This window comes from Aythya fuligula, chromosome 6, assembly GCF_009819795.1.
Source record: "Aythya fuligula isolate bAytFul2 chromosome 6, bAytFul2.pri, whole genome shotgun sequence".
Classification (NCBI taxonomy): Eukaryota; Metazoa; Chordata; class Aves; order Anseriformes; family Anatidae; genus Aythya; species Aythya fuligula.
This window is the reverse complement of record NC_045564.1, coordinates 25,149,223-25,176,597: the sequence shown is the minus strand read 5'-3', so window position 1 is coordinate 25,176,597 and position 27,375 is coordinate 25,149,223. Positions and strand designations below refer to the sequence as shown.

At 43.8% G+C, this 27,375-nt stretch overlaps 1 protein-coding gene across 2 annotated transcripts in view; it reads left to right on the top strand.

The window, feature by feature from the left end:
• The window catches only part of SLC15A2 (solute carrier family 15 member 2), a 50,403-nt gene that overhangs the window by 8,535 nt on the left and 14,493 nt on the right, over positions 1–27,375 (top strand). Inside the window, exons 6-20 of one of the 2 annotated variants that reach the window (XM_032189580.1) lie at positions 3,683–3,773; positions 5,901–5,978; positions 8,596–8,678; positions 9,977–10,063; positions 10,378–10,467; positions 10,735–10,779; positions 12,994–13,026; positions 14,099–14,187; positions 15,874–15,955; positions 17,838–17,963; positions 18,677–18,841; positions 21,208–21,254; positions 22,472–22,582; positions 23,963–24,059; positions 26,322–26,468. In XM_032189580.1, coding sequence (XP_032045471.1) covers positions 3,683–3,773; positions 5,901–5,978; positions 8,596–8,678; positions 9,977–10,063; positions 10,378–10,467; positions 10,735–10,779; positions 12,994–13,026; positions 14,099–14,187; positions 15,874–15,955; positions 17,838–17,963; positions 18,677–18,841; positions 21,208–21,254; positions 22,472–22,582; positions 23,963–24,059; positions 26,322–26,468 — 1,371 coding nt within the window. The remainder of the gene's footprint in view (positions 1–3,682; positions 3,774–5,900; positions 5,979–8,595; positions 8,679–9,976; positions 10,064–10,377; positions 10,468–10,734; positions 10,780–12,993; positions 13,027–14,098; positions 14,188–15,873; positions 15,956–17,837; positions 17,964–18,676; positions 18,842–21,207; positions 21,255–22,471; positions 22,583–23,962; positions 24,060–26,321; positions 26,469–27,375) is intronic. The other variant, XM_032189581.1, reaches the window with a different exon arrangement.

Here is a 27,375-nt window from a genome sequence, read left to right as displayed (position 1 = left end):
AGCCCTGGTGCTTTAAAGGATGCTTTGGAAGAGGGAGCAGCAATCAGCTGGTGGTCACCAGCCTCCTCAGTCTCCAGAAGCAGGCTGGCAGTACAGCACATGTGCTCTGGGAAAATGCTGCGTGCATACCAGCATGTGGGCATCCCAGCTCACAGCGCTAATAGCTGTCCCAAAAGGATTGTAACAGGTGTTACAGCAGCATCTTCAGAAGTGCTACTTCTATGAATATTAATGATTAATAATGTTTATCCAGCATCTTTCAATTACCACCTAATTACAGTATGATAATATGTACCACTTATCTTCAGAGTGTTTTATAGACTTCAGCTAATGAATCTCAGCACCTCAGTCAGGCACAGGATATTATTATCCCGAACTTACAGTCACAACTGAGTTACAGAGAAAAACCTGAATTGCCTGTGGTTGTGTGGGACTGTGCCCATTCTCCAGCAGTCAGACTACACCTCTCCAACAAATTTATCAAACGCTGAGGCTCAGACATTCCTCTGTGTGTTGCCTTCAAGGGAAACTAATTTAGAAAAAGAAAACTGTAAAAAGCCGTCTGATAAGGACAATATGTTCTGCTCTATTCATTCTTTGCAGAAAAGAAAGTTTGTATTTTACCATTTTGAAATTACTTTGCCTTTCAGAAGAAAAAAAGGTTTTATGCTGTGCAATAGGAAATTTAAGTCTTTAAAATAGGAATGAGAAGTTTTGATTTTGTAAAGGTTTGGGGCCAACCAGAATACTTTTCTCCCCTCCAGAGTGTTGTTCTGGAACACTTCCTATGTCTTTCATCTTCTGCTCCAGGTAGGGTGAAATAATGAAACGAAGAATTTGATTCCCCCTCAGTTTTCAGGACACCAATAAACTTCAGCTGAACCCTTAACTGCACAGGCTTAGTTGCTCAATCTGGAAACTAGGGATGTGGTAGTTCTGTGTATAAAATTAATAAATAAATTTCCCCTGCAGTTCCCACATAGAGACAAATTTAGGTTTTGAGGCAAATGCGCACCATTAGTCTGGTTTTCTTTAGAGTACTTTGTAAATTCTTGGATCTGCCAGTTTGAGAACTGTACTACTACAAACAGTGATGGAGACTGATACAGCAGGAGATCAGATAGGGAAAGCAGATTTATCTGCAGGAGATTTCCAAGCATTCTTGTCTATAGGATTAGCAGTCCAGGCTAAGAATGCTTGAACAAAATTGTATTTATAATATGATATATAAATGCACAGGCTGCTGTGTCTATTAATTAAAGGCCAAAGCTGCTTTCAAACAGTGTGGTATGGTTTTTAGGGTACTAAATAGCTTTCTCTTTGTTTCTTTCTTTTTTTTTTTTTTTTTTTCCCTGTTGCCAAGGAGATCAGGATTATCATACATGGTACCTTTTCCTCAAATTAGCTAATCCAAATCATGTTACTAATGTATGTCTGCTCCAAAGATTAAGAAAGTAAGGAAGGAATTTGGGTGTAATTTACAAGCTGCTAGGTCGTTAGTTTTGTACTCACTTCTGCTTCTCTGACCATTTTTTCCATCTCTGGAATTTGTAAATGTGTGAAATAAGATGCCCCAAATCACTGTCCTCTTATCAGCACTCTGGTTTTGGTAATGGTTGCTCTAGACTTTATCACGTCGAGAGCCGTGTGCTTGAGTCTTGCTCAGCTCTCAGAAATCCTGAGTTGTTCAGATATGAGGGGTTATAGATATGTCATAATAATTTGAATAGAAGAGGTCAGGACTGAGGACTCTTCTGCAGTACCCATATCAAGCCACAGCAGGGCTGTTCTGTGACTGGGAGAGTTTGTTGAGGCTACCGATTTTTCTGGATTTCTTTATGGTGACAAATAACTAGTCACAGAGGTAGAATGAAGAAGAAAAATTACTTTTATTAGCCTAGCAGTAGAAAACAGCAGGTAACCAAAAATTTTGTCGAGGACAGAAATGGAATTTAGGAGGCAGTAAGATTCATTGCTGTTTGCTGTTCACCATAGAAACAAGAGATAATGATTGTAAGGCCTACCAGTTCCTTAATCCAGGATAAATCACTTCTGAGTGACGTATGGATTAGATTCTGAGATGTGCTAGGAAATAAAATCCTGCAAGAGCCAAAAACTCAAGTTGATGGGATCTTCATAACTGTGCTGGGGCAAGACAAAAAGCCCTTCACCCAAGCCAGAGGACACCCAACATCCCTGGTGGGTGCTGGTGAGAGGTGATGGGACTCAGCGTCACCTTCCCGGTACCCACTTCACAAGGTGACATAAAGAAAGTCCTCCTGTGCTCTCCTGTCTGCCCACCTTCCCTGCAACGATCTGCTGTAATAAGAAGCTTCTTGCCAAACAAAGTGCCTGTTGGCTGCACCATGGTCATTTTGGGATCCCAGGCTTCATTCCTTATGAGATGTCCTCTTTATGTGTCTGCAATTCTTTGCATTTTCTTCTGTTTTCCAGCCTTGTGACGATTGTTGTCTAAGGGAGCAAGATGTGTTTGAAGGAGAGGAGGCAAAACCAGACCTCTGGGGATCTTCCTCACACTGAGATAAATTAATGTTTCCTGGTCAAAAACATGCTCAGGTCAGAGAGATGTGGCTCTAGGTGCCCCAAGGAGCTCTCTGCCAGGAACCAAGCCATGTCCCCGGCAATTTGCCCACTACCATCACAGGACGTGGTGACAGCTGGGAGTGAAGCCTAAATACACGTAAAACATATCATCTGCCTGGGCGTGGGCTGTTCTTAAATGCTGGTTTCCCCAGCTCAGATGTCCAATAGCTGGTGATACAGAGGAGCGTGGTGTAGGCGAGGTTGCCTTCTCTTCTTTCTCCACTCTGCTGGCCCACCCAGGAATGGGGAGGAGGTTTAGCACTGTGGGTGCATGTATCTGTGCAGGTGTGTCTCCCCTGCAAGCAAGGAAAGACTGCTTTGGAGTGAATCCCTTCATACATTACTTCTGTGGAAAGCACCAAACTCTGCATCAAGTGTTTGAGTGCCTCCAGATTGGGAATTATGTGGGAGTCAAGAAGATCAACAGGAATCCTTTGGCTGTACGGACTGTAACATGTTACAACATCAGCTGAATTTTGAACTCTTCCTCTTGGAGTTCAACCCTCCATCAGGCTCTTGAATTTGCTTCTGTAGATTTAATTTACCCTATTAGTTTGAGGTTGACTGGCCTTAGGTTGGTAATCTCCTGCCTGTTGGCTCCCTCTCATTTGCTGCCACTCTCTCATCTATGCTGTCTTTAACAACCCCTCAGTCTATGCAGGTTTCTTTTTCTATTTTTACATAGGAAGAGAGGAGGGGAAAAAAAGAGCTCAGACATGGGAACAAATGATGAGCTTGTCAAGCCACGCCAAATTGGATTGAATTAGGTGCCAGAGGATCTGAATCATGCTACTTGCTCTGAATAAGTAAATGCTCTCCCCTTCCAATCCCACAACACTCTCCAAGCAGTGGCTTTTCTTTCGAAATGCCAAAAAGCCCCAAAGCGCCTCTTAAGTAACGTGAGCTGATTTGTGTGAGCTTTTACCATCACCTGAAGGCAAGCTTGTTTGCTTAACATTTTATGCACTGCGTGTCAATATTTACCCAGCCTTCCTAACAAGAGAATTGATAGCGTTCAATTTGCAAGCCCGATGCTGTGCATTAGCCGTGACATTGATATTGTCTTCTCTTGTTTTAGACCTCGGAGAGAAGCAAGTTTTTTTCCGTCTTCTATTTATCCATTAATGCTGGAAGTTTGATCTCCACGTTTGTAACTCCTGTATTAAGAGGTCAGTGTTGATTTAGAATAAGACAATAAATTAGCTGCCCTCTGACTACTCTGCTGTGCATTGTTAGGCTCTTATGACAACTGAATGGCAGAAATTACATTATCTCTGGATTGGCCACTGTATTGCATTTACGCCTTGTTAATCCTGCCGTAGCAGCGTAACAGATTTATGGTACTAGCAGCAGACAAGTCACAAAAACCACGTTCCCAGCTGTATTTCAAAGCCAGCCTGAACTGTAGAATTAAAATATGGGAGGTGGAAAGAACTAAATGGTCAGCTAATCCTCCTTCTGGCCAGTGAAGGATTGTTCCCTGTCTTGCCCGTAGGTAACCTGTGGATGGGAATTGATCTTTGGCATCGAGGGCAGGCACCAGGACCAAATGAGTTATCGGGGCCGGTTGTGGAGCCTCACCTTCTCCCCCCCACAGGGCACTGCTGACTGCTGAAGGACTCTGTCCTGGCACCCAGGCATGTCTGCTGGGATCTGCCTGCAAGATTGCAGCCCTGAACAATTAGCCCTGAGGACAAAGCACAGGCCTCTGCCCCACTTAAGACCTACTTTACATTCTAGCCTTGCTGCTGTTTCCTTCATTGTATTGTAGTGCCCAGAAACCAAGGGATTGGCGTGCTGTAAATACAAACCCAGAGGCAGAGGGAGGGCAGGAGGGTAGCAGGCCATAGGCGAAGGGGATGGGGACGGGGACAAAGTAGCCTTCACACTCACTAGCATTTTTTTCCTTCCATCCTGTAGCCTCCAGGAAGCTTTCTTTGTTTGGAGCGGCTATTTCATCAGACCATTCGTTTCACAAGGCTGTGGGCAGTTGTGCTTTGTCTCACGTTTACAGTCCCATGTTCAGGCCAAGGCAAATGTTCCCTCTTCACAGCCAGCATTATGCTAGGGAGGGACTCTTGTTTGGTGTAGTCAGGGGGTTGATGAAAATCTGGTCCCTTTGGGACATCCAAACTCGCAGTGTACCAATAAACTAGTCGCAACATGGAAATAAGGTAGAGAGAATAGGGAAAGAGTACGTTTTCTGCTAAGCGTGAAAGCTTTTCCTGGAAAAGCAAGAAATGCTGTTCTTAGACATTTGGCAGAAGTGCAGGATATTTTTAGGTGGAGAAGTCCAACTCATTTTGCATGTCAAAAGTTCAGCATGTCCATAAGGTCTTGCTGCCAGTTGGATCTCAGCTAATTTACTGAAAATAAGCAAATAAGTGTTAGGCACTGCACACAGCTATGCAGCTGACCACGACTGCCCAGGGACAGCAAACAGGAACAACGGAAAGCTTCATGGGTTGTTTTCCAGTTAAATGTGTTGGTTTATTTTGATCATATTTATTTGGTTTTGCTCCACATAAGATGGCAGTAATTTGTAGCCTCTGGCACACAGACCTAGACCACATGGCTGGTCTGCTGTTGGCAGTCGGTCTGCTAAACTCGTGTGGGGTGAGAACTGAGCTAGGTCTAGAGGCCCGGGGTTTCAGGGAACCATACCTCAGATCAGTCGAAGCCATGCTCTGACAAACCTGGCTTCCTGGTGGGCAGGACCTGACACCTGGAGCAGGCAGCCTCTGGTGAGATTGGGAAGGAGGAGAGCAAGGGAACTGGAGATGCAACCAGAGCGTTAGGTCTAATGGCTCCCACTTATTTAGGAGGAGGGGGTTTTCCTTCTGCCTTGTCCACTGTAGGTTACTAGAAAATCAGATTTGGGTTTTTAGCTCAATAATTCATGAAGCTGGCACAAATAATGTGGAAACACGGTACTGATTGTTTAGATCTATGCAAATACATAGCGTTTTGAGGTTATTTAAAATGTTTTTTTGTTTTGTTTTCCAAATTATGGTTCCTACCACTTCTTTCTACCTGTTTGTCTGCCCTTTCCCTTCCACTCTTCTGATCAATATCCCATTATCAGCTGCTGCTGCTGGCAGACACTAACCCTGCTTCCAAATTGTCCTCGTCAGGGGAGGACAACTGTTTCAAGGAGATTCAATTCACAGTGTCAAGCACCAGCAAAGAAGATTTAAAGCTAAGAGAAGTGACTGATTTAAGGGAAGCAAATCAAAGACCAAGGTAACATAAGTCTGACTGTAATGAGATGCTTTTATTTCTGACTTCCTTTTTAGGGGATGTGAAATGTTTTGGAGAGGATTGTTATGCACTGGCTTTTGGTGTCCCAGCAGCACTGATGGTGTTGGCACTTGGTGAGTGAAAACTCTAATGCTTCTAGTAGTAGTTACCATTTGTGAGTCCACTTATAGATGAGAAAATGAACAAGTTTACCAGCTCTGGATGGATACTGTGAGGGGAAGCTCAAGGGTACAAGGTCGTCCAACAATTCCACAGTTCAGAACAGTAAGAAAAAACACGTGGTGTTTTTGGTGGTGGGCAGACAATGCTCATCCTGCGATCCTATAGCATGACACTGTTGAGTGGTCTAGTGGTGCATCACAATACAGTTAGCTTGTTCAATATAACAAAGGGAGGCACCAAAATCATTCTCCTGGCGGACTATAGCTTTACCTGTCAGTAAGTTAGGCCTTTGAGCTGCCATCTGAGCGGTCCTCAGTTCCCCAACTCACAGAAGAGAAGCTTAATATGACACTTCTAACCTTTGCACAAGCTTTTTGTAGCTCGGGGACATCTTTAATGGATCAGACTTTTGCCTCAGAATCTGTTTGCCACCCAGAAATCCCAGAAGAAGCTGAATGAGATGCTACTTTATTCTGAGCTGTCTCAGTTTGCTTGGGTGAAGTAATTCCCACAATTATAGTGACAGCCTATTATTATGTTGCAATAATAAGCCCTCATTGCCCAAGAGTCTGGAGGCAGCCACAATCATCCTGCTCCCTAAAGCTTGCATCTTAGCCCCATTAATGTACTGTCAAGACTTCTTCTTCAACCCCTGTCAAATACCCAGTAATTTCTACATTCCTACAGTTACTCCTCAGTAACCAATACAGAGGATACCCCATTAGCTTTGGTTTCACAGTTGCAAGCGACTGAGGGGAGCAGTCCCCTTATTATGCTGCATTTGAGAGGTTTAGAGACAGCATGGGGTGACTTCTCATTCAGCTTGTTAGCTTAATTGAGAGACCAAGCAATTGTTTGATTTCACCATAGCATCTGTGATTCGAAAAGTTCATCCCCTGGAGAATGTGAGTGCTGTTTTTCCCCCTCAAACTTCCATCCGGCAGAAGGACCAGCACACTGAAGAAATGTCATCAGGCCACAGCCAGTGTCACAGCAATTATTTTCAAAAAGTGCATGGTCATGGGCCTTAGCAGCTTCTCTTTTCCCACATGGCCTACTCCTATCAGTTTAAGGCAGCGTAGGCTTCTCTGTGCTGAAAGTTTTCAGCAGGATAGCAGTTGCCCAGGGGAAAATGGACATGTAAATACTGCAGTTTCAGTGAGGCCATCAGTCAAAATGTGTTTTTAGCTAGTGTCCTGCTGCCAGATTCCACAGCCTGCCCTGGCAAAGCAGCTCTGTTCTTTTGTAACATGCTAAAATGCTCTTGGATGTGATATATTTGACTATGTGAGCAGCATGCAGGACTGCAGAAAATACCCTTCCAGTCCTGACTGGCCCCCTCCCTGTGATGCTGGAAAACAAGGATAGGTTTAGAGGCAGAATGGAAATCTTATACAGCAAGATTTTCTGAGCTGCTTCAGTTTCTGAAAGATAAGAGAGGACTGATATTATTTAATTTCAAATGCTAAACTTAATGCAGGAACCTCAGTTCCCAATGGAGTCAGTGGCATCCCCAGGAGATATTTCAGCAAACCTCATCAATCTCCCTTAGGAGGCACCACCGACTCCACAGGGAGATGCTAAAAACGAGGTAGTGCAGTTGCCCACTCTGTGACTTTGATTGAGATTCACCTAAACTGACTTCAGATGCCTCTCTGACAGTTCTGCAAGTCAAAACAGGACATAAAGGGTCTTCGTAGTGAGAAAAGAGAAATAGTGAATCTCCTGCAGCGTTCCTATGTTAGGATTAAAATGCCTACTTTTCTCCACTGGCTGTGGACTGACCCTGGTGACTGGGTTAGCTTAAAATGCTTTGTTATATGGATTTCGTGCTCAGCTTTTATTGTGCTTCTCCCTGCTAACATCTTTGGAATTGCAGTGCAGTCAAAGGCTCTCAAAGAGCAGGACAAATGATCTGTAATTGGATAGCTCCATCTCAGACAACATTTTGAAGCCTTGCTTCATATGTTTTTGTGCTTTGAGGGAGAAAAACAAGGCAAAACAATATCTTAAATTGCACATCCTTCCATGGAAACCATGAGTGGAGGTAATTTCCCTTAGCACCAGCGTGTGATGCAGTGGCCTTTGCGAGCTGGGCTGGCAGTTGCCATTGAAATGTGTGTGAGATGCAATACACAGAGCCTGGGTTGGATCTGCACTCATCCTCACATGGTTGCAATGACTTGGGGATGGTTTCCAGCACAGGTATCATCAACATCAGGTGCAGGAATTAAATGTGGCTTGTATTTTATGTTTAACCCACAAAAAGCATAGATGGGAGAATTTTCAAAGCACTGGTTTCCTGCATGAATCGGGTGTGGAGGTGCCTGTTGTGCCAGAGCAGATTATGAGAAGATGGCAGTCACTTTGTAGGAATCACACTGCCTCTTGTAGGAAGTTGCATTTTCTTCCATCTGAAGGCATGAATGGTGTCCTGTATGTTTGTTTTGTTTTGAAAAAAATGCAAAAATCCTGTAAGCCCCAAAGGAAGAGGATTTCTGTTGAATATGGGGGTTGGGGCTGAGCTTTAGTCATGTGAATTCCCTTTTGGATTATAATATTTTTCAGTTGTGTTCATTGCTGGAAGTGGGCTGTACAGAAAAATGCCCCCACAAGGGAATGTCTTACTTGAAGTGTGCAAATGCATTGGAGTAAGTATGTGCCATTCCTTCTCTTTCATGCACGACTCTGGGGCTGCAGATCAGAAAAGTGCAAAGGGAACGGGGAGGGGGCATTTGGAGTTCTTCTGTATGCTGCTCCTGGATGTATTGCTGATGAGCTAGAAGGAATAAGGAACACATTTAGGTCCCAGTTTATTCTTTCAGCATTTCAATTGTTTTTCCATAGTTCCATGAACTGTTTATCTGATGCCAAGTAGAACCACTGGGGGGGATGCTGAAAGACAGGCAGGAGACCGAAAGGAAAATTCAGAAACTCACAAAGTATCAGAAATGTGACTTTTTTTTTTTCATCTGAAGAATTTTACTGAAGTTTATCAGTTCAGCAGACAGTAAGAGTATGTGTTCATCTTGCGCACATTGAGCATGCTCTTGTAAATGCAAGAGATGCTTGCTAAAGTTGCAGTATAGCCTTATCAATTATTTTTCATAACGTGTAAGCTGAATATAGTATGTGCAAAAATACTTCCTTGGTTTTGGGTGGAGATTGATGTTTCTTTTTCAGGGAGCTGAAAACATTCAGCAAACGTTTTCTTTTTGCTTAGGTTAATGCTAGTGACAGATTTACCTCGAGGAAGCAGCCAGATCTTAAGGATAGGGTTTCTAAGTGAGGCTGCCACTCTTTTTGCCAGAGTCTGTTCAGCAGCTGGGGCACGCACTGTAAACAAACAAGTTAAAAATTTGGTGTCACTGATTTCTCCTTCAGTGAGAAATGAACTTGAAAGCTTCTCTAGGACTGAATGAGATATGGGCTGCACTAGGAATATGCAAAGACAGACCTACAGAACAAGAAAGGAGGGAGAGTTCTGGTTTTGACATTGCTGTGGATAATGAGGTGTTCCCTTCCCAGCACAGCGGTCAAACCAACAGGTGCCTTTCAGAAAAGAACAGAAGAAGAAATTATGTTCAAAACTTTATAACCTATCCGGTTTTAAATCAAGCAAGAAAGTCTATGGGGGTTAATGCCAGATTTGTCTCTGAAAGACAGGCTCAGGAGGTAGTTCATTCCCACATCATGCCTTTAATTAACCAATCCCACAGGACCTTTACTGCAGAGAATTGGTCATAAAGTGTCCAGTCCTGCACATGCAGATTTTGGATGTGTCCAGCAGAATTATCTGGTGCTGTGTACCTTTGGGGATAGGGAGGGCAGCCCTGAGCTGGGAATGTGGCAAGGGCTGATAAGTAAAGCTTCTGAAACAGAAAGGAAATAGTTTAAATGGCAGGCATAAGGGAGCTATTTACATTTTTCTTTTTTTCTTTTCCCCTAGTTTGCTATTAAAAACAGGCTGAAAAACCGCTCCCATCATATTCCAAAGAGAGATCACTGGCTCGACTGGGCATCAGAAAAGTACTCAGTAAGTGATGCTTTACCTGGCAGATTTGGAGGGGGAAAGGGGAAGGCAGGGAGGCAGACAGACTTAAGACTGGCCTGGCCACACCACTCCTCACATACGCCAGTCTTTCACTTGTTGTGTCCCTTCCCATGTCTGTACTCTCCTGACCCTTAATGGACAGTTTAGGTGCTGCACTGAAATGCAGAAGTGCAAATATGCCCATGAGTAAATGTGATAAATAACTGCCATGTAGAGGGATGTTGGAGCTCTCTTGCTTTGTGGCTGGAAGCTCGTGTTGTCTTGTCGTCTTATCTTTCTGCCTGTTCCCTTTGTAGAAAAAGCTGATTGGGGAGGTTAAAATGGTGACACGTGTCCTCTTCCTCTTCATACCACTGCCGATGTTCTGGGCCCTGTTTGATCAGCAGGTATGGTACCAAAGCACTCTGAGGACACAGGACACTACACCCCTCCTAGGTGTCTAGGGGCTTGACCCATTCTCAACGCTGGTTGTGCCTTTGCAGTTTGCACAGGAGGGTGAGAAGCAAGTGTGCCATGCCTACTGACAGGCAATATAGGGAAGGGAAGGAATAGACAGGGGAAATAAGACCTCCAGCCCTATTGTCTCCATGTTTTCTCTTCTATAGGATGTCTTAAAGCTTTAAAGGCTTCACAGCTGTCTGTTTTTTTCTTAGGGATCCCGGTGGACTTTGCAAGCCACAAAGATGAATGCTGATTTTGTAAGTACTTACTGTCACCAGGGATAAGACCAGCAGTAATATCACTGCTCTTGCTTTTTAATTGGGGTCTTACAATACTAACAGCTTCTGCTTAGTGAAGTCTGGTTGAGTTGCACTTCCAATGATCAGAAGTAAGAGGCTCTGTGTGGCCATGTGCAATTCATCACAGCACATCTTGGCATGGCAAGGAGCGAGGGCTGGGAAGCCACTGGCAGCTTGTGAAGTCAGGAGTGCTGACATGCTGGCAGCTGGCTGCTCCGTGACCTTGAGCAGGTAGGGTTTCCAGCCTCCTACCCCCACGCAAGGGGGAAGTCAGGGAAAGTTCACGCAGCCCTTGCAAGGTATAACAAGAGCTGTTATAGTTGTGTGCCTCTGCTCTGGCTGACTTGGTGATACATTAATGAAGCCCCTAAAGATCAGCAGGAATCCTGTGCATAGGGTAGAGATGTGGTGAGGATTAATTAGTAGCCACAAAGCACGTCAAGGATGTGAATGGCAGGGTGTAGTGGCAGATAAATGTGGATCAGCTGGATGGCTCAAGATGTCATCACCAAGGGCCAGTTTCCAGATGTATATTTTAATAAACCATCTAGATCCTGCCTGTGGATGTTCACATCGGAATTTAAGATCATAAATACCCATTTTACAGTTCAAAATTGACTTAAGGTCCCAAATTTGAGCCCTTCTATGTCTCTCCCATTAAAAATTTGGCTCTCAGCATGTGATACTCATTAGGCTTAATTAATTCAAATGAGGCATGAAGAAGACTACACAGTGAGTAATATTTTACCCACTCAAGAAAGGCAAAATAATGAAAGTTCCTGAAGTCTTTGTGATGTGCATCTAGAAACTTTGTTTTCTGCTGTTGTGCTTGCATGCACTTAGTGATCTGTAGCAGAACATCTAAAAATCGCCAGGAGTCACTTATTAAACTCTCCCTGGTGGAGAAGAAAACTGTTGGGGTTGTTTTTGTTGCACCAGCTTGGATGAATTTTTGGCTTATTTCAGTCTCATTCCTTCTCAACATCCATGGTGAGCTGCCCCAACCCATGAAGGTGAAAATTAACTGCAGCATTTATGCAATTTCATTGTTAGGCTTGTTGGAGTTTGTGTTTGCAAAATTCCATGTTTTTGCCCTCTCCAGCCAAAGCGCTCAGCTAGGAAGGCTGGAGTTAACAGGGAGTGATTTAGTGTAAGATGAAATGTTTTAGGCTTGTTTCCTAATGGCACATTTGTATAGTGTACACAAAGTAGCAGGGGGAGAAGGTATTTGCCTGATACTTCTAATTGCAAGGCTTCTTGGCTGTGCCCAGTGCTTTTTACTCTCCCAGGAGGCAGCTGCCAGCAGAGACAGGTAGTCATTCCACATTCAGCTCAGGGCAAGCCTGGCAGACAGGAGACAAATCCCCACAATGCTTTCTCAGAAAGGTACCATTTCCTTCCTAATGTTTTTCTCTTTTTCTTTTCATCTTAATTTCAAAAGAAAAGCATAGTGTGGAGTTCAGCCAAACGCCAGCCCCTGCCTGGAGACAGCCCATCTGCCCATTTTGGGGACTGCGGTCCCTCCATCCACCCCTATTGGCCTCACACAATTGCAGGGGCTAAGCACGGTGGTGCAAGGGTGAAGCAGCTTGTAAAATCTTAAGTACTCTTGCCTCAAACTAAGAAGTCAGAGTTGAACAGCTGACCAAAGCCCATTTGGTGCCTTTGGCAAATGGAGGGAAGAAATGGGTTTTTGTACAGCCTGCTGGCTCAGGGGTGCTCTTCTGTTGTCCTTTTGGGGTGCTGGGGACAAATGCAAACAGAGCTCAGAGGTCTTGAAACTTGAGGGCATTCACTTGCAGGATTTGGGCTTTCCATTAGAGAAGCAGAGGAAGGAAGCTCTGGATTCAGGTCCCAGCTTGGACACTAACGTGCCTGCTCCTCACCACTCACCTAGGGCTCAGCCAGTCTGAAAGATGGGTTTCGGTACCTGTGGCAGGCGGTGTCCCAGCTGCCATATATCAAGGGCTGAGCGCAGCTTGCTTCTGCAAAAGGATTCTTACCCACTATTTGTCTTTAGATGACAAGTGTCAAGTGTCAACAAAAAACATTTGAGGAAGCCACTTCTGCTGCTAAAGTCTATCCTGTGGGCTGGTTGCTTATTTGCCATCAACCACATACGCTGTCATATCATGGTGTTTATGAATCACTTGGAATGTCTTTTTGTTTCAGGGAATATATGTCCTTCAGCCTGACCAAATGCAGGTAAAAATACTTTAGGGTAGGAAATTCTTTTAGAAATTCTTTTTCTCTCTCATTCTTACTTTTCTGCTGGGACCAGTGGCCCATTTCTGCTCCTTTTGAAGATAACCGCAGTGTTCCTGGTAACTAGTGTGCTGTGGACTCTTGCTTGCTGCTCACTAGCTCTTAAGCAAGCTTATTGACTTGATGTTCAGAAGACCCCAAGGTTGTCCTAACACAGAGGCTGAATCCTGCAGAATAATGCAGAGGTGTGGGGGGATATGCCACTATAATAGCTCTTGAATAGTGCTGGCATGTGGAGGATACAAACTGTGTATCCTTTTAACATGGCTCTGCACTGGGATCAGTGTTACACCTGAAATATGTTTTCTTCCTCCCTTCCTGCAGGGCAAATGAAAATGTGGAGGCTCTAACACGGTGCCATATTGTCACAGTTGATTACAGTTCCTACGCTGAACAGCTCTGAAGAAATACAAGGCTGTTCTGTTCCCCTAAAATCATCCTTCAGAGCTGAGACTGAGCATCTCTCTCTGCTTGTTCTCCCGTCGCTCTCTGTTTTCTTGCTCTGCCACTGCAGGCTGGCAGACAAGCTCTGCCCTCCCAGGGGAAATGCAGTTCCTGGGGGGTTCCTGTGCTGTGTGCAAGTATGAGAAATTGGCAATCTCACAAAATAGTGCCTGTTCCTCTGGGATTTTGCTCAAGTCCCAAGATGTTTCCATTATTGCTGATCTGTTGTAAGGTCCCACCACAGCCCTTAAGGTTGCCTGCCTCCATTTCAGCGGGTTTTGTACTCTCTAAAAACATAATGCTTCAGTTCTCTCTTCAGGGAAATGGGGCTGGTGATGCTTGCTTACCTCTTGGAGAGGAGGATATGTACAAAATGTATTCGTGCCTGTGAAACCTAAATTGCAGAAGCCGTCAAACTGCAAACTGTGATTATATTTTTAAAGGAGGTTTGAAAGTGTTTGTTCATGTCCTTTATTTAATGGAATTATTTCTGGAGGACAGTGCTTTATGAGTTTAATTACTGAAAGTTGCTTTCTAGTCACTAAACTCCCATTCTTTTGTATTGCAGTTCTTAAATCCACTTCTTATTCTTGTCTTCATCCCAATTTTTGACCTTGGGCTCTACCCTCTGATAAGCATGTGCAAATTTAATTTCACGTAAGTACTTGGGGACAATGCGGATACCTCAGTTCTTCCTCTTTTGCAGCAAGTGTGCAGAAGAACAGCTTTTAAGAAGAAACACAAATTTCTATTCACCCTTCCCAGTACTTCTGCTTCTGCCTCTCTGGTAGTGTCACCATCTTCTGTAGGCCCTGGAAATTCCAGAGGGGAAAATTCAGTGGTGTTAGATTTTGCTCTATCAACAGATTTTCCCTCAAGCTGATATGAACAGTCCTTTTTGAATTTGATCAACATGTCCTTCACCTTATCTCCTGTATCATTGTTAAATAATTCCCTTCCTGAAGCTTCCAGGGGGCCAAACTCACTGTCCCACATGGGCTGTGTGTGGTCTTGTGAAGGCAGGTTCCACACTAGGATAGGAACCGGTGAGAAATGCTAGAGCAAAACAGTTGTTTCCCAACCATTTTGACCCAATTTATGCATTTGGGGTGTGTGTTACTTCTGAGTATCTCTAGTCTGCCTCTGTGGATTGATGCCTCTTAGAAGTGGAAGTAAGTTGTGTGCACCTGCTAGTACAGATCTAGCTGAAACAAACCAAGTTTGTGCGCTCCAACACCACTCAATGTGAAATAAAGTGTGGAAAGAGGGAATAAGTGGGAGATCGGCTTCAAAAGCTTCAGCTTGGCGGAAGAATTCCTGTCCGATGACCAGTTCACAGAGTAGCTCACCCAGCAGCACAAACCCATGCACTGACCAGGACTGAATGTCATGCTCTTTCTGTCCCCTGGATGCCAACAGGCTCCTACCCAGTTTACCCATAGATGTGGCTGTGGAAATACTGTAGTCTTCAGGGTTTCCATCTGTGTGGCTGCAAAAGTTTGTGCTACACAATCTCAATGCACAATTTGAGGTCAAAACCAGTTTGTTTTTTTTTTTACAAGATAGAAACAGTAAATATGTTCTTATCCCAGGGCACGTAACTGAGAGACAGAATTTGGGTTCATAATCTGGATTTCCCACATCCCTGTTAATCTAGAATATGAGTCCAGACTACTACAAGGAGCAGAAAACCACAGAATCTAGATCCACGTTTGTTTCAAATCTCAACAACTCAGTGGACCTGCCTTTCTGAACCTATTTTACACCCTTTTATATCAGATTGTCTCACATAACTCTGGCAGAGTTGTACTAGTTCTGCACCAGTTTCAGAAGCAAGCTCCTTATTCTCCAGAAATGTAAATCTATTGGCAGGAGAAATAACCCAGAATGATGACACAGATGGTCAGAAATGCTGTTGACAAAAACTATACATTTTTTCTGCTCTTCATTCCTGCTGCTAAATAGCATGCTACTTATCTTTTGCCTTTCCCAAAAGAGACTTGAAGATGTGTCATTTCTAGTGCTCCTTCCAACATCACAGGTTAACATAATGCCACAAGCTACTCCCACTAGAAGAGCTAGGAACAAGATTATATGCAACTTGCAAGCACAGAGCTTTTTTCATGGCATATCAGTTTTAATTGGCCTCAGTGCTGGCCTCATACAGAAAAATAGAATAGTTTTAAGTTAAATGATTGGCAATTTAAACAGCACGTCATCCCTAGTTCCACCTGTTGGACAGTTTATTATGTGGTTTTGGCACATCTTAGGCTCTGAGGAATTATATTTTATATTTTAAATTACTTTCTTTTCTTAATGGCACCGCTTTCATTTGCTCCATAGGCCTATTAAGAAAATGGCAACAGGTATGATCCTTGCAGGGATGGCGTTTGGACTTGCAGCTATTGTAGAAGTCAAAATAAATGTATGTATAGCACAAGAGATACCTCAAAAATACTTGGCTTTCCCTCGGGTGTTTTATTGATGCCTGTTGGATAATCCTTTTACCCGTTGTGATCCTGGATTGTCACCTTGAGTTTGTTCTTTACAACTAAACATACCAATCCAGTTGCTAATTTAAATTCTTACTTTCTGTGTCTGTCTGTCTGTCTTTCTGTGTCTTCGTCTCTCTCTTTTTCTGCTCTTTGCAGTTTTGCTGTGCCAGACACCTGTATTGGTCTATATTCTATAATTCCATCACCAGTGCTTGACAGACACCTAGTTAATGCTAGAGATTAATTCCCCAAAGGTAGTCTGTTCTCTCTTCTATTTCTTGCTGTAGGTTGCCTATACTTTACTGTTTCAGTTTATTTTATTCCTTTTCTACTTTGGGTGGGGATGTGTTTTTCACACAATCAATTCATTCTCCAGTGATGCGGGTGAATGCAGTCATGGACACCAGGGGCTGCTGGCCATCCCCAGACAGAAAGCCAGCAAAGCTCTTGTAAATTCAATGTTAGCCCCTGCAGATTTGTGCCATTTGTTTCTGGCCCGCGACCAGCTTTGTGCAAACTTTGGCTGACCTTTGGCTTAAGAAAGATACAGTAGGATTAATTTTTAAAGCTTTCCATGTATACTTAAAGTGTTCTGTTACAGAGTGGCTGGCACACAGCCCTGGATTAATATTTGCTGGCTCCTCAGATGAATCCATGGATGAGTCTCCCATTGCAATGAGACTGTGGGCTGAGGTCCTTTCTGATCTCTTTTCTTGAGCAATGAAATGCTCTCATTGCCAGCCACAACAGCTCTCTCTGAGCACTGAAAGTCTGCTCTGGCTGTGGGCAACTCATCCAGGCAGAGGCACGATGAGTTAGATGTTGCCCCCTGCCTATCCATGGAACTTTTACCCTGACGGCCACTAAAAGCTCCAGCAAAGAGGCACGTGTGGTGGCCCGCCTTGGCTTGCTGTGGGTAGTGCAAGTGAAAAGCCACAGTAGTGGGATTTGCTGAATATTAAGATTGAGAAATACATGGAAGACAGTGTCACCCTATATTTTCTGACAGTGGCTCCCCTCCAAGCTAGGTTCAAATTACCCTGCCTTCCTGAGTTACAGGATGAGATAGAAAAAAATTGATAGCTCTGATTTATCCCTGGCAGCTACCTGAAAATAAAGTGAGGGGAAAAAAAAAATACAAACAGCAACAAAACATAAAACCTCAACAAAATAAAAAAATAGTTTTAGATCTGCAGTACAAAGCTGACATTGACTGAAGTATGCCTTCTAGGAAAAGACTCATGGCAGAAAGAGATACCTGAGTACTGCAGGCATTATCTTCCCTTTCCTAGAACACAGGGAGCAAGGTCTGTGCTGAGGTAACATGGTGTCAAGCGATGCAAAAGCACCAACTACAGACATGGAGCTGGACTGGGATTCCCAAAACTGCTTAGCTTCTGGCCTAATTCTTTTCCCAGTCACCGACTGCAGTGGGAAAACAATTATTCTGGTCCCTGCTTTTGAAATCTATCACAATTCTTCCTTTCTGATATGGCATTTGGTTAAATCCAGGCACTTGGGAACTGTGTAATGAGAGAGTGACACTGTTCTACCTGCCCAGCAGCTGTGTAGCCTCTACATTTAGTGGTGTGAAGAGCAGCCTTTGTGAAGAAGGGTAGGTTGGCTATTGAGCTACTCTGAGGAAGCCTCCCTAAATAAGATTTATGTTGAGTTTTCTCTCAGTGCAACTTCTGATGAGGAAGGGATGGAAAAGTGTCATTACAGAGGAAGACTATTATGACTAAAAAGGAAGAGTTATTAAAACACTAATAAAGCCTGCAGATGGCACTTAAAGCCTTTTATTTTAATTAGGAAACCGATATGCCTCAACTTGTCCCAAAAGAAAGTTTAATTCAGGTCCTGAATTTGGCAAAGAACCCCGTTCAAGTGACAATCCAAGACCAGGACCTATTTCAGCAGCCTGTGGAGGCTTTTCAGGTAAGTGTGTGTGTGGGGATGGCACACCTGACTTGCATCCCATTGAAAAAGGGTGGGTTTTTTTTCAGTCACTTACCCATAAAACCCCCAGATGCTAGAGTTTGCTCTCTGCCACCTTAGAAGTGCATGGGAATGGCTTTGGAGAAGGAGCATGCTATCTCTGACTAGGCGGAAAGGGAAGGTTTGGGGATGTATTTTCTTGACAAAGGATGAAACGGCTAAAAACATTCACCTAGAATTAGGAATAAAGGAGGAATATCCCAATACGAGGCATTCAGATCACATCTCTCAGTGCTCAGACACGATCTGGACATTGCTGTTGGGATCTGGATGGCATCTGAGAAGTATTTATCTGCAAAGGGGGAAAGAAATGGGAAGATAGTTAACTGGGTATGGGCACTGCAACTTGTTTCCTACTTCAGCTTCCAGGTTATTTCCAGGTCAGCCTATTTTGGGTCTCAGAACAGAAGTCTGTTGGCCACCAGCTGCTTGCCACATTTTAGATATGGGTTCACTGGCGTAGAGCAGGGCCAAGGAAAGGGGAGCTCTGTGTGTGGGAGGTTCCCTGGCCTTTGGCTTACAAATTGCAAAGGAAGCTACTCCAAGCTCTGAGCTGACCATCCTGAAGCCTTTCTCATGTGAAGAAAGTGTGTAACCAAGTTTTTTTTTTTCCCCTCTCTCTCTTTTTTTTTTTTTTTTTTCTTTCCTTACAGGACCCAGCTGAGTACTCAAATTTGATACTGAATGGCGAGCAACAGAACCTTCACTTCATCCTGCAACATCAAGGATTGTCTCTCACTTTTAACTACACCGTGAAGGAAAAATCAGTGTACAGTTTAATTGTTTTTGAGGCAGAAGGAAGCCTATCAAGTCGCCTAGTGAGTGTGGGAGTGAAGTGTAAATACAGTATTAATTCAATGGCTGTGATGATACAATGGGTAATGGGGTAATAGGCTCATTAATTCATTTGCTCAGTTGCAGTGTCTGTCTGATTGCTCTCAGATGCTCTAAACCTGACTTCTTAGCTGGCGGCACTGGATCTGTACACATTTCTGCTGGTTGATTAATGGAGGTGTTATGGCATCTGAGAGTTGCTAGGAACACTTTAATCCAGTGAATGCTGCAGTGGGAGAGCAGAGTCATGCCTGCTGGGCAGCAGAGCTTGTGAAAGCTGAGGAAGCAGAGAAACAGAGATTTTCCCCAAAAGATGCTTCTATAAAGCGAAGATGTTAAAGAGGCTCTAGGGCTGGGCACGGAATAAAAGCATCAGAGGAATGACTCTGGGCTTAGTTATTACAAGTGTTTAGTGAAAAAGCACAGAAGGCCCATTTGTTTTGTTGAACAGAATAAATGATTAAGCTCATTTCCGGCTCTGCTGCGGAGCCGCCTTTGTTTGGACTTCTGTGTATTGCTGCAATAACTGTAGAGATGTATATGGGATATGTAGGGCCAGATTCTGATATCTTCTGAATGCAGCTGTATGCCAAGAAGCTGTCTTAAAATGAATGGTGTCATTCCATGTTGTGGTAGGTGTGTGTGTTTATGTGTAAAAGCCATCAGAATCTGCCCTCGTGCTGAGACACCAATTCTCTTATTCTCTTAGCAATTCCTCAGCTTCCTGCCTTGCGGAGTTGCCACTGCAAAGGCTTTCAATATTGTGTAGTAGGAATCGTGTAATTGGTTTTAAAAATGTAGAGTTTCAAGAATTTATTTATTTTTTTCCTTATTTTTTTCCCTTCTGTTTTATGGTTTGAAACCTGGGGCTCATTTTCACACAGTGCTGTTAAGTTTCCCTGAGACCCTGATGATTGTGTGCTGTTTCCTTTAGGAACTGATACTCATACACTGATTTTCATACAGTCGCTATGAAAAGAAAGACTGAGACAGGCTGAAGCAAAGCAACCTCTAAACCTCAGTGCATCTCTGTGCTGCCCCAGCTATCTAGCCTGCCTCTGGCATGGGCAGGCTTCAATGCAGCGCTGTTGGGTGATGCTATTGACTTGTCATTCTCAGCACTAGATAAGGGAGGTGTGGAAGACAGTGTAGTAAATTATACTGTCCAACACTGCAACACAAGGCAGCAATGGCAGCATCACTGCTGTGTTGTGGGGCTTGTCCTGGAGTGGCCATGGGCCATGCTAGTTTCCCCCAAACCCATGCTAGATTTGCCTCCCTCACTCAGGTGAGGATGCTTCCTTGGAAGGATCCAATCTGAAACTGGTTTCTTCTCCTTTGTGGGTGGTTGAGTGGGCAGCAAATAAATTTGAGAGCTCTGGGGATCATTGATGGAAGTGAGTAATAATTTGTCTAGCCCGCCTGCAATGAACTAGTGTGTTAATCCCCATGTGCCTCCCACTGAAAGAAATGATGTTGTTGTTTATTATTTATTGCTCTGACATTTATTATTCACTATGGCTATTCATTATTTAGGGCATATATTATTTCTGGATCAGCATATCACACTGAAGTAGAATAGACATTTTATAGGGATGCTGAAATTTTGGATTCTTGCTTAGAAGCTCACGGTTTAACACCAGGAAGAAAGCTTGAAGGAAGGGCTAGAAAATTTGGCAACCAGGTTGCCAATCCAAGGATGTGCCCGCAGAGATTGAGACCACAAAATAAATCAGTGCGTCTTGGTGTCTCCTGCTCTCTGCCTGCACCATGAGACATTTTTCTCTCTTGAGTACTGAAGGTCAAGGAAAACATGAGCGATGCATGATGATCAGAATAGTAACCTAATGTTCCCTGTTGGCTTTAGGCTCTGTGAAGCCAATGAGTAAGCCAAGAATAAAGCTCTGGAAGTTAGGCAATTTGCTGTTTCTGTAGGAATACGGCACCTGTGTTTGGCTGTAATTAATCACTGAAAAGTTAACGTGGATAATGCTCTGTTGCTATCTTCAGATCGAGACAAATACTTATTTTAGAGGGTGTTAGATGCCTCAATAGAAGGATAACTGGCTGAAACTCTGTAGCTTGTGTTGTACAGGAGGTGAGAAGGAACATACGATCTCATCTTAAGCCCTTGGTGGAGCTGAAATTTTGCAATTGGTTTCATTGTACCAAGGCTTCACTTCTGTGGCCTGATATAAAGTTTATGTGAGAGTCCAGTTAATTTCCACAGTCTTGTAACACATGTAATTCCACAGGCACAGGTATTTTCTCTTACATGTTGTTTATCAGGCTGTATTAATGCAGATATTTGATTTTTTTTTTTTTTTTTCATTTTTCTTCCCCTCTTTAGATTACAGACCTGAAAGCAAAGCCAGAAAATGGTTTGGCAGCTGTTAGGTATGAATGGCTTGTTTTGAGGATTCAAGGGAGGTGGGGTGAGGGAAATTGCTTTTGTCTAATACAAACTGTGTGCACCATAGCCTAGGTGTTCTTGGGTTAGAATGTGGCCCATGCTTCTTCTGCAAGAAAAGGTTCAGGTGTCAGAGTGCTCCGTGTGCCACCTCCCACACTCACCACACAGAGCTGAACGTTATTGCCATTTACTGCCTAGGAGTGGCTGGGCTGAGATGGCAACGTAAAAGATCCCCTCCCCTGGGAGGGTGATAAATTCATCTCCCTGTGTCCCATCTCTTTAGGAAAGAAAGGGAAGAAGCAATCTAGAAAGGAGCTGCTGTGGTTTGTCGTCTGCAAACTGGCCCAGCCCATGACATTCACTTATCTCATCCGACCTCACGTACAAATTTGTACTGAAGTGGATACAACGAGAACAGTATGTTCGTAGCCCTGTGTTTGTGAAGGCTCCTGCTGACTAAACAGCACCTTGGGGAATTGATCAATACCCACAGTCAGGAACTTTTGTTATTTTCCTGTGAGCATTTTTTGACAGAATCCCAGAACTTTCTGTTCAAAAATGTGTGAGGAGGTTTAACTAGGAAGACATCCCTTTTTCCCCCTCTAAAGTTACTTTCGTAAAGTGCTTGCCTATCTTCAGGGATTTCCACTCCATTTCAATAACCGAAAAATGAAATATTTTATAACAAAGATCACATTAAAAGTGTTTGGTTTCACTAACAGCCCCAAGCCTGTGCCTTCCCATGGAAGACTGTTTTGATGAAAGCACATTATTTTGCTAGAAAACTCATTCCCACTAGTAGAAACTCCTTGGAAAGTATTCCAGCATGGTGCACACACCCATCAGGACTCCCAGCTTTATAGTTTCCTGGGGGGCATTGGGGATCTGTCCTCTTGATCATATATAGGGGAATCTCTGAAGGTGTCTGAGAAGAGATTGCTGATAAGTTCTACCTCACAAGAAGTGGGGGTCACTTTGACCGGGAGAAAATAAGAGGGTAAAATTACACAGCAGTAGGGAAGCTAATCTTTTATTGGAAAAACTGGGCAATGAATCAAGCTAATATTTTGGTAGCTTGCAGAGCAAACTAGTATAAGCCTATGGAGTTACAGAATGCTTTGGGATAGACAGTGCATTTCTGAAGTGTCTAATGCTGTGCTCCTCCTGCCCTGTGTGACAGCCTGATATGCTTTCATTGCAGATTCATCAATGGTTTGAGCCAAGATGCCAACCTCACCATTGACAGCAAACAGTTCATTGCTGTTCAGAAAAACTACGGTGTTTCTGAGTACTTGCTGCTAGAGAGGGACAAGTAAGTTTCCCTTGCTGTGTTGAAGGTCCTTGTTGAAGCCTTTCCTTGGATACCATGGGGCTTTTCTCAGGCAAATAGCAAAAATTTCATTACTATTGTCTTGGCATTTGGTTGTGTGGGCAGATGTTTGTAAAAAAGCAGAAATATCATCTCTGTGCAGAGCAGGTGCCCTGGACCACTTGTGTGTGTACAGAAGCACTGTGCACTTAGTCTGCAAAGCGTCCAAGTCAAAGGATACCAGATCAGCAACTCTGTGCATAATATCTAGTTGAATAGATTTAAGTTCCAAACAGTGCCTGGGATAGTTCCCTTCCCATGGCTGTTATTGCTCTGTTAAGATAAAATCATCGGGAACAGAGCTTGAAAACATTTCTGCTACGACATGAGAGTAATGCCATCCTAATTTAGGCAATGATTTTCTTAGAGTCAGGTCAAAGGAATCTTGGGAACCCAAAAAGCTTTTAGAAGTCCAAATACAGGGCTTAGCTTTCTCTGACCTATTCTTCACATTGCACATGGGGTTGGAGGGAAGAGAATCTCCATTCCTGTGCAAAGTAAGGTGGGAGATGGAAAAGTCCCCTCTGCCATGTGGCACCTGCTGTGTTTTGATATTCTCTCAGGCCTGAGGTCTTCATGTTAGGATGCTCTCAGAGAAGGACCAATTCATATTCCAGGCCACGAAGTGTTGGTATGTGGGCTGGTAACACCGAGTAACATCACACAGCTTTGCAGACTGGGCTTGTTAGACAGGAGCTCCATATGGCCTTGGTTTGGCAGCACTGGAGTTGGCTCCTGGAGGATATTTCTGGCCTTTGTGATGTTTCAAAAGCCTCATGGCTTTTCTCTGCATCAGCTCCATCCAAGATACTTATTGCTGCAATTTAGAAGGATGTAGCAACCACTGTGGCAATGCTGTTGAGCATCTGTGCCGCTTTACACTTTCAGAATCAGAAGAACAAATACGATGGCTAACTTGTTCTATTGAAAGGAAGCAACATGGCTTCTAGGTGTGTAGCTCTGATTTTCTGAAGGCTGCCTGAGCCCAGCTAACTTGTCTGGCCCTAGATAAGTGTCTGGTTCCTAAAGGAGTGAAGAAAAACTTGAAAGTAAAATAAATCTGGGGGAAAAGAGAAATCCATGCTAGGAAGAAGCAGCATTTAAAAATGCTAGTAATAGCCCGGGTCATTAGGTGAACTCTAGTCAGTGTTTCTGGAAGGAAAATACGGCAAGAACTCTAGAGATGCTCTGACATTAACATGACTGCAGCTTTACATCATTCATCCTCCCTAGTCCATTGTAGGGGTATTTTTGTTAGCTGTGCCTTGTGCTCTTTGTCTGTGAGAATAACCAGAAAATGCTGTGCTTCATCCTTGTATCTAGATACAGCAATGGAAAATGCATAACTGAAATGGGGGAATTCACCCTGGACCTCGGGCTGCTTGACTTTGGCGCATCGTACACTGTTGTGGTAACTAATGTAAGTGACCTGGTGATGGTAACAAGTGCGTTTTGCTCTGGTCTCTGGCAGTGCTTTTGTTCTCATGTTGGTGGCTTTCACTTGCTTTCTCCACTCAGCAAGAACTAGGCAGTAGCCATTTGAAGGCAGTCCATTACTCAAGGGCTAGTAGATGGTTTTGGCACATATACAAGCAAAGTGAATGGGTACTCAGTCCACCTTAGGCTGTGATCTTGCAAGCTACACAAGAAGTAAGGTATTTTCCTTGATGGAAATCCTTAATGTAAAATTGTGTGGCCTGCAGTTTGTGCCAGCACATAGCAAAGAGCTACTGCAGACACTGCCAAGAGCTAATGGTGCTTATGGTCTCTAAAATACTGTACCTGGTAATACCTCACACCTGAGGAACTCTGCAGAAACAGTTTGCTTTATCCTCACATTTCACTTACTGACCTGACGGCTGATCTTCCAAGGCTTGCAGACGTACATGGGAAGAAGAAAAGGGCAAAGTGCTGATGGAGGTTGGTGAGATTGTTCATTTGTTTTTCCTTCTCTCGCCCTGTACAGCTCATTTGGAGCTCATTGTAAAGTCAAGGCATGGCTTTCTGAACAACCCAGGGGTGTGAACATCGCAGAGGGTGGAATCCTTTGCCTGCCTGCCAGCTTCTTAGGCGCGCTGCTCCAGCTCTGGTCCAGCTGGCAGGAGCCACGGAGATGAACGTGATCAGCTTAGTACCCACTTTAACCTTTCCACTGCACGGGCTCACAGACAAACCAGGTCTGACAGGACACACTGCTAAGCTGCCCTCTGGGGCTTTGACTACTGTGTTGTGATGAGCAGAGCAAAGTGCTGTCAGCTACTCCCTGGCAATAACATCTCCCTGTTGGGCAATTAATGGAATCTGTTCATGTCTGCAGAGTCCAAATATGCAGGGGGAAAAACATAGCTGAAAAACACCTGGCACTTTTTTTTTTAAACTCCAGTAGCTGGAATGGGATGCACAGTCCTGGAGGGAACAGGCAGATGCTGCCATCTGTGAGTGCGGAGATTTATGTACATAAAACACACACACACTTGAAGTGATATGGGCCAGACCCTACCTCTGTGGCAGCAAGCCTCTTTCCCCAGATGAGAAGCTGAGTTTAGTTTCATGAAGAACATTAGACTAAGAACATTGCCCCAGAGCCTCCAGTAACACAGCTGAGTCAGGGCCAGATGAGGTAGGTGCATCCCCCATTGCTGTGGGTAAGGGTCCCGCTTTGTGGTCCTATCTACAGAAATCCTCTTTGTAGCTGTGGCTGCTCAGGGGTGGCTCTGTGCTTCAGCCCCTCTGGGCTTCTGCTTTTTCCATCTCTTGTCCTGTAGTTTCATTCTTCTGTAGAGAGTTATTTTGCTCCAGGCCAAGATAATTTTTAATTGTTGCAGTGATTTGTACTGTGCCCTGCTCCTCTGCTGGGAGTGCTACATCCAATACCAAGACTCCAATACATTAGTCTGCTAATGTGGCTGAACTGTAATACTTAAATCATGGGGATGCTGCCTTCTACCCAATCTTCCTCAGTGTGTGGTTGTAGTATGGTGCTCGTGGCATTTGTTTATGGGCTGAAGAGCACAGCTCTCCTCTTTTAGCCTTCTGAAATACACTCCCTTGATTTGCCTCCCTGCACGGTGATCAAGTACATTTCCTAAACATCCCTTGTATTTTCCCAAAATACTCCTTAAACACAAGGTTTTATGCCTGAAGTCATTTCGACCTAGTGTTTTCCACACTGCTTGTCAAATCTCTCTCTGACTCCCTATGCATCAGAGGCAGTACTAATTACACCTAGGAAAGCAAACAAAAGGAATTAGGAGTACAGCTACGTTAACTATCTGAACACACCTGATACAGGACAGCCGATGCTGCTCTTTGAATTCGTGGAATGGATTTGTTTGTGTGTCACCATTATAGCAGGGGAGTTGTACAGTGCTGATGAAATTGAAACAGTGGCCGTGTAGGTGAAGCGAGCACTTGCCAGCCTGCAGTAACTCATGCAGTTCTTGCAGCCCGTGAGCTAGCTGGGTCATCTGCATGCTGCCACCTGTGCCCTGGGCAGTAGGAGTCAGCCCTCTCCCAACAGGCTTGGATATGGCAGAGATCAGGCCCATATTTTGCTTCCAGGTCAGAGCTTTGCTTCCGTCTTTGCTTTAAGCTTCATTTTAATACATTTTCTGTTGCAGTCCAAGCTGGGAAGGATCTGATCTTTCAGCAGCTAATCAATGTGCCTTTGTTTTCCTGTTAGGTTTCTGGAGATGCTGTTAAGACATGGAAGTCAGAAGACATCAAAGCCAATAGTGTCCATATGGCTTGGCAGCTACCACAATACTTACTAATATCTGCCGGAGAAGTGATGTTCTCCATTACGGGTCTGGCCTTCTCCTATTCTCAGGTACTCCACTTAAAGATAAGAGGCTTACAATTAGACTTTGGGATTTATTCCTGTATCTGCCATTGACTTGCAATACGTCCTTTGGCATGACTTTGGCTTCCTAACAATGTTATCTGTTCTTCAGCTAAAAGTAGGATTATAAAGCAGCTTGCTGGGTGCCTTCAAGCTAAATTCATTCATACTCTGAAGATAGCTTTTCTCAATTATACTCAGGAAACCCCTTTTCTGGTAAAGCTGAGAAAACAGAACAGAAATGTATAGAAGTTAATTTTAATGGGAAAGCTCTGAATGCTGTAATGCCAGGTTTTTCTCCCAGCAAGAAAGTTTTTCTCCCAAATATTTTGGGTATGTATTTTTCAGTAAAAAAAAAATGCAGAAGTATCTCAAGGACTACAGGGTGGCATGGGGGCTTGGAAGCTGCTTTAAGGTAAGAGATTGAAGGGGTAATGAGAATGCAGTGGATAATTTGATTGTGGTGTACTAGGTTGTCTGTGGAGAAGGTTTATGAGCAGAGAGGACTGAGATATTGCAAGATCAAAAAGCAGAAGCTACTCACATTTGTCCTTGGGGAGTACATTGCAGATGTTTATTAATGAGGGTGATTAATCCAGTGGGACAATCTGTTGTGAAATATAGAAAACCTTACATCATCAGGAAGCTTAACATCAGGATCCAGCCTCTTTTCCAAAGATGTGCAGCCACAGGGCACCAGGCTTCAAGCTACAGAACTTCTGCAAGCCCTCGGGCTTCACAATTTTACAATTTCAGCTGATGAAGGTTGGGGGTGATCAGGATCCAGCTCTGCAACAGCAGTGACTTTTCCTCCTTCTTGTTATGGATGACATGTTTTGAAACCTCCTTATATGCAGCTGTAGGACTTAATAACAGAGGAAGCACTGTGCGGAGG